Source organism: Heptranchias perlo, chromosome 17 (genome assembly GCF_035084215.1).
Source record: "Heptranchias perlo isolate sHepPer1 chromosome 17, sHepPer1.hap1, whole genome shotgun sequence".
Taxonomy (NCBI): Eukaryota; Metazoa; Chordata; class Chondrichthyes; order Hexanchiformes; family Hexanchidae; genus Heptranchias; species Heptranchias perlo.
Genome location: NC_090341.1, coordinates 13,939,329 through 13,953,186, shown reverse-complemented (window position 1 = coordinate 13,953,186; position 13,858 = coordinate 13,939,329). Strand labels below are relative to the sequence as shown.

General features: G+C 40.5%; 1 protein-coding gene across 1 annotated transcript in view; it reads left to right on the top strand.

Annotated features, from left to right (window-relative positions):
* Positions 1–12,570, top strand: part of setd5 (SET domain containing 5) — a 93,032-nt gene extending 80,462 nt beyond the window's left edge. Inside the window, exons 12-15 of the mRNA XM_067999064.1 lie at positions 2,512–2,958; positions 4,048–4,223; positions 5,763–5,872; positions 10,703–12,570. Of these exons, the coding sequence (XP_067855165.1) occupies positions 2,512–2,958; positions 4,048–4,223; positions 5,763–5,872; positions 10,703–11,347 (1,378 nt within the window). The 3' untranslated portion in view covers positions 11,348–12,570. The remainder of the gene's footprint in view (positions 1–2,511; positions 2,959–4,047; positions 4,224–5,762; positions 5,873–10,702) is intronic.
* The last annotated feature ends 1,288 nt before the right edge of the window (positions 12,571–13,858 follow it).

The following is a 13,858-nucleotide window of genomic DNA, read 5'->3' as shown; positions in this document are numbered from 1 at the left end:
TCTAGGACATGTATCTCGTGTTCTTTTGCTGCTGTTATTGGCAGCACTTCCAGAACAAGTGCATTTTTGAGAAGAGGTACATTGTTCTGCTTGTTCACTCATGCTACTTAAATTGCTGCAAAGGGGGCCATGTAAAAACATTCGCTAGGCAGTGCTTTTTCCTTTACTGATTTTATTCTGTAGTAATATTCAAGAAATCACTCCAGAATGTGCACTAGAGAGGCAGGTTTTCTATCAGAATTCATATCAACATACAAAATTGCCATGCAGGAAAGAACTAGCTGGTCTATCAAGCCTGCCCCATGTGATGGCTGGAGCATCAGCCTACCCCCTTGCAGTCACATAATCTCCTAAGAGAGGCAAAAAACCAGAGAAAAATCCCCAGGGCCATTAAGGGAAGAAATACTCTGGAAAATTCCTCTCCGACCCCCTCAGGTGATCGAAACCAGTCTAGGAGATCACAAGGACCAAGTGTTATCTATAAGGACACTTACCTTCTATATGATATGATCTCTGCCCCAGTCAAGAATCGGTCCAGCTTCCTCTTGAAGGCAGGCAGAGAGTCAGCACCCACCACATTAGTTGGCAATGTATTCCAGATGCATTCTGTCATGGGGAGGAAGGGGAGAAAGTGAATATTTCCACAGAAGAAATCATATCTGCCCTTTATCATGTCTCAATACATTTATTGCTTTTTACCTTCAGTGGAAGCAGAAGGGCAGGGCATGCTATGTGATGTAAGATCATAATAAATCATGATAGTAGCAGTGTAGATTACCCTGGAAGGAAGGTGGTTTAAGTGGTGAGTATGAATACCCTTATAAGTATGAAAAATAATTAATAATGATTCTGTGGCAAATAGTGTTGTGCACTTTCCCAGAAAGGTGGAATGCACTTGGTATTTTTACAGCATTGAGTATTTAGCGCAGGAATGTGCTATTGCTGGTAAATGCTGTGTCTCTAAAAACATGATGAAGTTGTTACAGTTACCCATTCATCTGTCAGGAACTGCTTGTCATTCCAGTGGCTGAGATACTGTCCTGAATGTACCCAGTAAAGTAGCAGAGAAGAATGTGGAATGCGCCTGGAACTGAACCCTTCCCTGGCCTTCGGAGATGAATATGTTATTTGTGCTGATTTTGGCTCTTTCTCGGAGAGGAAATTGTAAGGCTGCATGATGTATGGAACTCCTTCCTATCCAAAGAGTTCAAACAGTGCTGTGAATTCCCATTGGAAATAAATAGAATTCCACTTTTTAACCAAAAAAAATCTTTTTCTGCTTGTATCTGCTGAATTTATCTGCTGGACCTCATACCATTTCCAGCTAAAATCAACACAAGCAGATAAAAGATGCACATACATTGGAAAGGATATAGAGAAGAGCAACAAAAAGTATCCCAAATTTAAGATATGGGAAGAACTTCTTTACTTACATTGTTTGATGAAGAGCTACCAGCATCACAGGATCAGTGGGAAATTTCTATGATTCTGTAATCTCTCAGGCAAAGTAAGAGAGGTAAAAATATTGGGGTTGTTCAGAATATAGCTGGATGCAATTAGGAGAAAGTTGGGGTATTAGAGAAATGAGCTTTAATGGACTGATTAACCTTTTAATGCCCCTGGCTTTTTCATGTTCTTATGGCAATCTGCTCCCAGACCATTGCCAGTGCTGCTCTAAAACTATGTACTAGCTGATGCACAAGAGTGGTCTGAGGAGACTGGCCTTGATTTTTCCCTCTGAGGGGAAATACTTGGCACTCCCAGATCACAATCACTGAAATCAGTAACTTATTGTGTTGGCAAGTGGAAACTTGAGTCTGTGCCTTACATGGTTTAGCTCAGGATGTGACAAATTATTTGCATGGCTGCTGTGGCTTTTGTAGTCTGCAAAAAAAAATCTTAATTGAAAGAAAACTGATTTGTGTTTATATAGTGTCTTATGGTGTGTCTGGGAATTGTCTCAAACGTTTCACATACGGAGAGGATTGCTTTGAAGTGCAGTAATTGTTATGTTGGCAAACAGGGCAAGGTCCTGCAAACATCAATGTGATGAATAACCAGTTAATGGTGGTGGCTGAAGGAGGAATGTTGGGCAGGACATCAGGAGAACTCTCTGAATAGTATCATTGGATCTTTAACAAGCACCTGAAGTACTAGCATGGACAGCTGGGACTGTGGTTTAAAATCTCATTCAATGGACGGCATCTCTGACAATGCAGCACCACCTCAGCACTGCACTGGACTGTCAGCTTTGATTATGTGCTCAATTCCTGCAGGTGGGGGGCAGCCTCCCCCCACCTGCCTCCATAACCTGACTCAAAGACGTGAGTGCTACCAACTAAACTAAGGTGACAAAATGTGGGACTCAAACTCATGATCCTGAGATTGAATCTGATGCTTTACTGACTGAACTAGCTAGGCATTATTTCCCAGACAGTTGAAGTATTATTCCCCTGGGGGTTGAGGTGATGTGCTTTGCTGCCCAATAAAGCCAATACTTTCCTTTTAAAGGGAAATTTCAGCACTTTGCTCCTCCCTGAAAATATTTCACTGTGGAAATGTTGTAGAAGTAGAAGAAGGGATTCTTGGGTCTCATCTTGTGTTTGTTTTCAAGGTATCCTTGCTGGAATATCGAAAGCGACAGCAGGAGGCAAAGGAAAGTACCTCGAAATCAGACAGTCTAGGCTCAGATCCTTCCAAAACGCCCAACACCATGGGCACTCCAACCAGGCGAGGTAGTGATGGCTGTTCTGCACAAATGGCAACCAATGGTGACTGCACTGCCATGTCTCGGACATCCCATAGATCATCATCACCCCCAAGCAGTTTTTCATCACCAGTGCACTCCTCAATGCCTCAGATTGAAGATGTCAGTCCAACAGATCCAGGTAGCAGCAAGAATGCGACTCTGTCTGCAGCAGCCAGCAACAAAAGCCGGGACAGCATGAGCACGAGGTGGTGAGTACACTAGTTAGCTGGAGCCAACATTATTAATATCAGAAGTAAGTTTGGCGATTGCATTTTAAATTTGCTGAAGTGAAATCTGATTGACTGCTAGTCTGTAGCTTGTGATGGTATAATTTCCACGTGATCATTTTCTATGTTTCATGATTGTGATGCCATACTAGTGGAAACTGGTTTAAGATTTACTAAATTGTTTTTCTAACTCCACTTTTCTCCCATCCTCTCCTGTAGGCATTGAGTCAGCATGGTTGAATTTTCCCTTCCTTAGCCAAGGGCAGTGAGGCCAATTGTAGGTCTCCCAACTGCTGTTTAGCCTTAGATAAACTAACTCAGCATAAACCAGAGATCCAACCTGGAACCTTCTGGTCTGTGGCTATATAACACACCATAAAATATTTGGCTGCTGCTCTAACAATCGTCACCTGTTCACAATGCAGGAGGTTAGGGAAGTCTGCTGCTTGTGATGAAGTGGAGCATGGGGTGAAGTCATTATCTATAATTTTTAACTAATTGTTTCTTAAATATATAATTTCTAATTCGGTCAAATGGATTTTCATGATGATGGCCAGGCACCTGTGGGGAGAGAGTTGAAATTAGCTTGCACACCAAATTTGGAAATGTGGTATTAAAGGCTTGTCTGTCCTCAAATTTTAATTCTAATTAAAATAAGTAACATGACTAATAATGTTTGTGTGTGTTGTGAAAAGAAGAGCTGGCCATGTAATCATTTATATTTCCATTTATTAATTAGCCAGTTAGTTCTTTTGTAGAATGTGTATCATACTTCATAGTCATAAAAAGGTATACAATTCATCTCTAATGGGGGTTGATGTGGTTAAGCAGATTAACATTGTCTATTCAGTAAAAGTTTAGAAGTACGGCATTCTTTTCTCTCTTCGCCCCAAGCCACCCCTTCCAAGGAAGATTGGAAAGTCACCACAACATCCAGGAATACCATCGGCAGAGGAGAGGGACCAGGTTGACACGAGGATAGACCTTGAAAGAGGGGAAAGGCAAAAAAAAACAGAAGAAAGTTATCAAGGAGAGAAGCATTTTTTTTGTGCATATGTTTTTACCTTTCAGGATGGTTCCTACGTCGGTAGAACGTTTGCGAGAGGATAGGGGCATGTTGGAACGTGTTCTGAGGAGGGTGGAAATTGGAAGTATGAAGCGAACAGGAGATGAAAGAAGTACATTGGACCGTGTTCTTCGGAGAATAGAAACTGGTGCAGTGGACTCAGTCAGGGAGAAGGATACAGGTGTGTAATTATTATGGGATTCAGAATTTATATTCTGAAATTCCAAAACTTATTTTGCTTGATGAATGTCAATACTTGCTCCAGCCCAAGTGAATGGACTAAACCTTTTAAATGTGCCTTTAAGCATTTTGCCACTGCTAAATTATATGTTTTCATTTTTTTTAAATGAAAATATATACATATAATCTCAATAGCTTTGGCACCCAATGTCAGCAACAACTCCTCCCAGATTGTTAGCATTGGTTGTATGCTGAGTAAAGCGCTCTCTACTCTGTAGCAAAGTACCGTTAAGCCAGTGTATTCACAAGAAGATACCCTTAATAAGCCAATTTGAATTTTTTCCACATTAGCTATTCTTCTGGCCTCCCTAATTGCCTATTTGTGTCAAATTATGGGCTGTGATTTATAAACGCTGGTAACTTGGTTGATGATATCCCAAACTTTCAGCTGCCATCATTGAACTGTTAGATATTAACTCAAGTCCAGGTGGTGAAAGGGCAAAGTATTTGGTGCTGTTTTTGATGATATAATAGAGCTGTCTTTGATGCCCATGAAGGAAGTGTTTTATGTGGGTTTTTTTCTTGGTAAGGGAAGTATAAAATATGTGCTCTTGGTGAGGAAACTATAAGCAATATGTTTCCTGAGGTTTCTGGCCTATTGAAGAGCCATGAAAGATGCAGTCTGACGTGAGCTGGATGCAAAACTTCATTACTTAAGGGTTTCAACCTAGTTCTTAGGAAATCTTAGTATATCTTTAATGGGGAGAGGAGGATCTAAAAATAGTGCTGACCTCCAAAGCCCTGCTTATTCTGGGTAGCCTCACAGCTGCAAATTGAAATTCAGATCTCTGTTGAGGTCTTTTCTAATCTTTGCAAATGCAAATAACTGATCCTGTCTACCATTCTTCCCAAGCTACCATCCTTGTCTATAAAATCTATAAAGATAAAATTGCCTTAATGCTGAGCTATTATGTATATAATACTTGTGTTCTAAATAATATAGAACTTGAGCAACCCCAATAGCCCAGAGAAAATGAGATGGGCAATGTAGGGAGTCTGATGCCTTTTGCTGCCCTTTCCATTTTTGTGGTTCAGCTGAGGAGTGGAATCTATGGTGCTGTGCACAGCCTGGATTGGCTCACTTTCCTAAATAAGATGGATAGCAACTATGATGGTGGGGGGAGAGATGGTATAGAAAATAGGTGAATATTAAATATAGTTTCAATTGTTTCAATGTTGGATTTTGTTGGGTGGGTCTTTACAGGCCAGCAATTAACATCACAGAGCTTTCAGAAGTCATGTGCTTCACATACAAGTCTGGAGGTGATGCTCCCCATATATTAATTCCAGTAGAGATCAGTATTGTCACAATGCTCAAAGCACTGCATAAAAAAGCATGAAATGAGCAGGGCATTTGGGCCATTAAACTCTGGTAGCAGTTTGTGGTTAGCTTGCATATTCTCTATTGGGACAAGCAGTAGAATTGTTAGCTCTTGTCTTTTCACAGCCAGTGACATTTCTATTAATGCTGTGTTTTCAGATTCCACAGATGGCGATGGACCAGAGATACATGGCCCAGCACGCATCAAAAGTTCTCCTATTCACAGTCCCCAGAGATATGGTCACAGTCCTTCCAGATATAATCATCAGGTAACGAAGCCTTTCAGCACTCAGCCAATTCTTCCAAATTGTGTTATTGAACCAAAAAAGTTTACAGAACAGAAAGAGGCTATTCAGCCCATCATATCTGTGCTGGTTCATTGTTAATCCCATTGCCCTTCTCCTTTCCCTTAGCCCTGTATCTTCTGCTTCAAATACTTATTCACTTTGTTTTTCAATCTAGCGTCTAAAAAGGCTGTTGTTGTCCTGACTGAATTTCCCATGATTACCATTCTCCTATTCTTCTGCCTCGCATCCTGGTGGTCCCCTGCTCCCCAGTATTGCTTAGGACCTCTTTCTACTGAGTTCACCTCACAGTTGTCCAATATATACAGGTGCAGGGAAGTCCTGTGTTACTGGACAGTTCCAGTAACTCAGGGCTTTCATGCACCTGTGACTTGCGTCTCCCTCTGCTGCCCTTGCAGATAGTCACCTACTTCTCTCTCTCTACAATATTCTTGGGTGATCACATTCAGGAGAGTATGATCCAAAGGTGCTTCTTCTCATTTCGTGCTGTGGAGTGTGGTCAGTTGCTCCCCAAGCACAGATTTTCTGCTGCAGACTCAATTTTCCAGCACTTGCAAATGTACTCCCCTAGATACACTGAGAATCCAAGATAAGAACATAAGAACATAAGAAATAGAAGCCAGGAGTAGGCCAATCGGCGCCATTTAATAAGATCATGGCTGATCTGATCCTAACCTCAGATCTAAATTCATGTCCAATTTCCTGCCTGCTCCCCGTAACCCCTAATGGCCCACAAATCGCACTCCACACATGCCACAGTGGTCCCATGCAGTGCCATCCCTCTGTACCTAACTGACTGAGACTGTGGATAGTATTGGCCTGAACTCCTATTAGCACCAAATTCTTGCAAGGGTCAAACTCTGCTTACTCAACTTTACACAAATATCAATTATAGAAAAAGTCATTCACTAACCAGCCATGGCCCTGCAGCTTTGGACCAAATGTTCCTTCAGTGCTCATTTCTGAAATGGGAAAACTTCCTCCCTTAAATAATCACACTTTTGTCTTTCACCAAAAGTAAATAAAACATGTAGCTATGTGAATTTTCACCTTGCCATCTTCTAGTTTTTCTGAATATAAAATTGGCAATTTAGTGCTTAATTATGGGTGTTATTTTTTGCTAGGAGCCCACACCAGACAAGTTGGAATCTAAGCTATTACAAGATGATTCAGCCCCACCCTCATTATTCATACATTCTTATGACCCAGAGTAATGAATTGCATTAAGAATCACTACTCACCATTTGTTCTATTTGCACCCAATGGTTTTTGGCCTCTGGGTTCTTGCTGGTGCGAACAGCCTGCAAACTGCATTGAAGCAAGCCTATGGTTTTGAAGATCTGTGCTCTTTACTCCCCCACCCCACTTTCTTACTCCACCAGGACAAGGATTTTTAACTTAAAAATGATTCCAAAGAGGCATCTGATAACTAGTGTACAAAGAGTCTCTCAATCAAGGAGTGTATTTAAAAATGTACTTCATGCTCTGGCTTCTCTCAGAGCGATGAGTTTCATTATTCTTAGCTGAATTGCCTAAATAATGCTGAGGAAAACTATTTGGGCAAGAGGGAGTCATGGCACTATGTCTTGACAGGCCTGCCCAGGGTGTCACATTGATGTCATGTGTGCAGATTCCCATGAATTGGTTTGTGCCTCTCTCCTGAATTTGGAGAAGGGAAAATTATTGAGATGACAGACACTTGAGAGGGAACTAGTCATGTGCTTTGCTGTGTAATCCCAGTTCTGATAAAAATGAGGTACCTATACAATAGCTGGCGCCTTTTAAGTTATGTTTTACCCTTTTTATGCTTTAAAACAACTGTTCAAATGCAGTCTAGGAATAGACATTTTATGTAGAATCGATTGTTCAGTGACAACGTAAATGTAAACAAAGGACATGGGCAATTACATAGGAACCAGAGAAGGCCATTTAGCCCTTCAAGCCTGTTCCACCATTCACTGAGATCATGGCTGATCTGTGACCTAACTCCATATACCCGCCTTAGCCCCTTATCCCTTATTACCTTTGGTTAACAAAAACCTATCAATCTCAGATTTAAAATTAATAATTGAGCTAGCATCAACTGCCGTTTGCAGAAGAGAGTTCCAAACTTCTACCACCCTTTGCTATAGAAGTGTTTCCTAACTTTACTACTGAAAGTCCTGGCTCTAATCTTTAGGCTATGTCCCCTAGTCCTAGACTCCCCAACTAGCGGAAATAGTTTCTCTCTATCTACCCTATCAGTTCCCCTTAATATCTTAAAAACTTTGATCAAATCAACCCTTGATCTTCTAAATTCCAGGGAATACAACCCTAGTTTGTGTAATCTTCCTAATTTAACCCTTGGAGTCCAGGTATCATTCTAGTAAATCTACGCTGCAATCTCTCCAAGACCAATATATCCTTGCTAAGGTGCGATGCCCAGAACTGAACACAGTACTCCAGGTGTGGTCTAACCAGGGCTTTGTATAGCTATAGTTAAATTTCTACCCACTTGTATTCTAGTCCTCTAGATATAAAGGCCAGCATTCCATTAGTCTTTTTGATTATTTTCTGTACCTGTCCATGACATTCTAACGATCTGTGTACATGGACCCTAACTGTTTTGAGCTTTTCACCATTTAGAAAGTGCTCTGATCTATCCTTTTTAGGTCCAAAGTGGATGACCTCATGCTTGCCTACATTAAAATCCATTTGCCACAGTTTTGCCCATTCACTTAGACTATTAATATCTCTCTGTAATTTTATGCTTCCATCTACACTGCTTACAATGCTGCCTATCTCCGTGTCATCGTCAAACTTGCACATGTGGCTCTCTATCCCGTCATCTAGGTCATTAATAAATACAGTGAATAGTTGAGGCCCCAACACAGATCCCTGTGGGACACCACTAGTCACATCCTGCCAATTTGAGTATCTGCCCATTATCCCTACTCTCTGTCTCTTGCCACTCTGCCAATTTCCTAACCAGGTCAATAATTTATCCTCCATTCCATGAACTTCAGCTTTAATTAACAGTCTCTTATAAGGGACTATATCGAATGCCTTCTGGAAGTTCATATAAATAACGTCCATAGACAGTCCCCTGTCCACTATTTTAGTCACCTCTTCAAAATATTCAATCAAGTTGGTCAGGTATGACCTACCCATTACAAATCCCTGCTGGCCCTCACTGATCAGCTGAAAATTTTCAAGGTGTTCAGTCATTCTATCCTTAATTATAGACTCCCAATAATTTCCCGACAACAGATGTTGTTTCCCGCTAACAGGTCTGTAATTCCCTGATTTCCCCCTCTCACCTTTCTTAAACAGCAGAGTGACGTGCAATTTTCCAATCTAAAGGAACAGTTCCTGAATCGAGAGAACTTTGGAAGATTATAGTTAGGGCATCTGCAATGTTCTCACCTACTTCCTTTAAAACCCTGGGATGGAAACCATCTGGTCCTGGGGATTTGTCACTCTTTAGTGCCATTATTTTCTTCATTACTGTTAATTTGCTTAGGTTAATTATGGTAAGTCCCTGTCCCGATTCAAAAATAGTTTCTTTGGAGCGTTCCTGCATGCTATCCTCTTCCTCTACTGTAAATACTGAAGCAAAGTAATTATTCAGTTTTTAAGGGGCTCACATTACTGTTGACCACCCTCTTTTTTCCTGATATAATTGTAAAAATTTTTGTGTTGATTTGATGTCCCTTGCAAGTTTCTTTTCATACTCCCTTTTTGTAGCTCTCACTATCTGTTTTGTGGCCCTTTGCTGTTCTTTGTATCTCTCCCAGTCACCAGGATCTGTGCTATTTTTTGCATTTTTGTATGCTCTTTCTTTTAGTTTTATGTTGTCCCTTTAACTCTTGTCCATAGCTGTTTATTTTGGCATGTAGAGTTCCTGCCCCTTAGGGGTATAAACTGGTTCTGTATCACATTCAATTATTTTTGAACACCAACCTTCTGTCGTTTTACCCATTAACAGATTTGCCCAGTTTACTATGGACAGTCTCTGTCTCATCCCGTTGAGGTCGGCCTTACCCTAAATTTACAATCTTAGTAGCTGATACGGGTTTCTCCCTTTCAAACACAGCGTTGAACTCGATCATATTATGATCACTATTAGATAAATGTTCACGCACCGTTAGCCTGTTAACTAAATCTGGCTCATTACTCCATATTAAATCTAATGTGGCCTGCACTTTGTTGGTTATAAGACATATTGTTGCAGAAAGCTGTACTGAACACTCAAGAAATTTGTTACCTTTCTGACATGAGCTCGTCTGCTTATCCCAATCTGTGTGAAAGTTAAAATCCCCCATTAAAACCACTCTGCCTTGCTACATGCTTGTCTAATCTCTGCATTTATACATTCTGCTACTTCACAGCTGCTACCAGGGGGCTTATACACAACTCCCACTACAGTTTTAAATCCTTTTCTAATTCTTAATTCTACCCATAAAGTCTCCACTGGCTGTTTACCTCTCATTATATCCTCTCTTATCATTGAAGTAATTTCATCCTTAATCACTAAGTCTACTCCTACCCCTCTACCAATTTCCCTATCCTTCCTATAGACCTCATAATTTGATATACTCAGTTCCCAGCCCTGACCGTCTTGCAGCCATGTTTCAGGGTAATGGCTACCATATCATACCCTCTAAGTTGAATTTGAGCCTACAAATGTGACAATTCAAATGAGCAGACTTTCTCTTTAAATATATATTTTTAAATTATACATGGAGTAGAATGTGTTGTTTCATTTAAAAAATATATAAATACTTTTTAAAATGAATTGATTTTGATGTTCAGCTTCTACAGGCACAGTCTGAGGGACTCCCTACTGAACCTCATGGACTTCCACAACAAAACATGTCCCCCTACAGAACACACAGCTCCTCGAGTGTTCCCTCGGCTCACACGCAAGGACACATCTATAGATCTTCATCCCACTCCCTGGGGCAGAGTGGGTCCCAGAGTCAGCTAGATTCCAGCCTCACGACAGCTCCTCTCTCCACTCTCTACTCAAGCCCAGTTCATTCAGCATCTGTTGACACCTCTGTGGTCCAGTACGTAGGGAATTCTGGGTACTACAGCGGTCAGCAGCATTCTGGGAGTGTCTTGCATACATTCAGTAGCACTCAGCAAAAGACTAATTCAGGAAGTACTCCTTCTACAGCTGCTAGTCCACTACAAAGCACCACAAAAAGTATAACAACTGACTCCACACTTACACCAATCCCGAGCACCATAAACTTTACTGTTTCACAGACTGCAAGGCCACCACAATCAGACTCATGGACCTTAAGCCCAGCAAGTTCGGGGCAACCACTTCACTCTGGAGCTAAGATTACCACGGCATCAAGTTCTCAGCACTACCGAAATACTGGAATAGCCCAGTACCAACCTCCACAGGTCCAAGGTGCAAATGTAAGAACACAATCGAGCACGTACTAGACTATGGACGCAGCCATGACCATGTTGGAGATGTTCGCCCGGATGTATTACTCATCTGTGTGTGTCTATATAGCCACCAGCATATGGACCCAGTGTGGCATAAACAACTATAAAGTATGGACCTTGAGTTCTGGAGATTGTTGGGTCTATACCAGCATTTACTAGAACCCCCTTCATACTGTACAAAATCCTGTACAAAACCACAAGTAAGAGTTAAGAATTGTGTACCTATTGGTAAGGTACATTTTAAGCTTATAATTCAGATAAATATTGTTTAGGCTTTTTTTCCTCCAGTTTATTTTAAATAAACTAGTCATGTGCAGTAAGACGGTTTTTTTTAAATCAAAGAAGAAAGCATTTGTAGCGTCAGAAATTAAGGCACGGGGGAAGGGGGTGTTGATAGGGTGGGGAGAGTTTGTGTAAACAACCATTCCACGTGCCAGCTTCTCACATGTATACTGTAATATCCTGGAGTAGAAGATTTTATTTATCTAATTTTATATATAACCATTCTAGGCTAGCTATTACCTTACCCACACAGCGGAGTTTAATCCACGGTGCTGCAAAGAGTTTTTATTTTACACCTGATGCTGTGAGTCCCCTGATGTTGAGGTGTGAGAGTGGAAAAAATGTTGTATTTCAGTGACTGTTACAATCTCAAAAATGTTTTTTAAAATTTGAAATCTTAAATTCAGGTGTTTGTTCAACTGAAGGGAGGAAGTGGTCTCCATTTTGAAAGATGTAACATGTGACAAATACAGGTTTAAAAAAAAGTGATGCAGTCTGGCTGCATATTGTATAATGGGAGTTTAATACTGTTCTTTTATTCAGAACACTCTGTATATACCACAGCTACTTGTTATCCTCAGAGGATTTAGTTGCCTGACTTTGCATTATGTACATTGACAATTTTTTTTGTGTATAATTTCTCTCGTGCACCTTTTTTTCCTTTTTGTTTTCTTTTTATGACAACAGCTTTCAATCTCCCATTGGGCGTCTCCGTGTGCAGTCATTTTTTGTTTTTTTTTGTTTTTTCGATGTGCGATGTGCATGAGGCGAGTTTGTTCCTGAATGTAGCTGTTGACTGAGTTGCACATCATTTACAATCAAGGAGAATTTAAAAAAAAATTAAAAAATAAAACGGTAGCCTTGCTTTCTGAACATGTACAGTCAACCCCTCCTGTGGAGTGTACAAAAATAAAAAAAAGTTCATTTCTGCACAATTCTCTCTCCATATTTTTTACAATTTAAGACAGTCTGCTGTACAGGTGATTTTTTTTTTTGCTGTTGCCAGCCTATCCTACTCAATCTCTATTACCTTCACTTTTGTTCCCTGGGCCAGATCCCCTGGCTCAGAGTACAGGCAGATGACCTGCTACCAGGTCTCTCTCAATGCCGCTCTTGATCCAGCTTTTATATGCAAATATCCCCATGGTACTTTGTTCCCTGAGAGCATGGCTGAGATTAGAAACCCTACGTGTGGAATATTATTGATACAAACTCTATTCCTACCACTTTGTTGCACTGTGCATATCATGGTGTTGTCACCCTGGTCGTCTCCTCTACCCCTCTCCATTTTTCTTTGAGAGGTTGTTACCCGTAAGTCTGCTGCGTTCTCCACACATGGACTTGTGCTACATAGTGCATTACAGGTTATGACTCTGCTGTTTGTACAAATGGAGTGATTTTTCCCACAACTAACTGTGAAGAAAAGGGTGAGTTTTTTTTAAATGTAAAGTTCTTATCCATGGATCACCTACATGTTTAATTTTAAAACTATTAATTTCAGAGAAGCTCTGAGTGTGTGTTTGAGTGAACAAAAACAGGCCCTAACTAGTGGAAGCATTTTACATACAAAATTTTAACTAAACATGGAGAAGCTGTTTTCCAGTATTAGTAACTATATTGCTCTTTATACCCCATGCACCTTTGTGAGCTTGAATGTCTGTTTACATCTAACATGTGTCTGACGTTTTGTGTTTTTGTCACAACTATGTTGCCATTTTGATTAGGTGATCTTCCATCTGTTGCATATGAAATCTTGTTTTATTCCCCTCCCTTTCCTGTAGTAATTCTGACTACAAAGGTTTGTTTTTCCTGTTTATCATTTTTTCTTCACTGTTGGTGTAATCACAAATACAATCTTGCATTTGTACTTATCAAAATGTCCCAAAACCACTTCACACAACAAATTGCTTTTGAAGTTCAGTGACCATTGCAAGAACCATTTAGTTTAGTAGTAAACAATTGTAGCAATGGGCCTGTAATAGCCATTTTGGAGTGTTTCATTGGTCAGAACATTGAATGCAGGAGTTGGGATGTCTTGTTGAAGTTGTACAGGGCATTGGTGAGGCCACACTTGGAGTACTGTGTACAGTTCTGGTCACCCTATTATAGAAAGGATATTATTAAACTAGAAAGAGTGCAGAAAAGATTTACTAGGATGCTACCGGGACTTGATGGTTTGACTTACAGGGAGAGGTTAGACAGACTGGGACTTTTTTCCCTGGA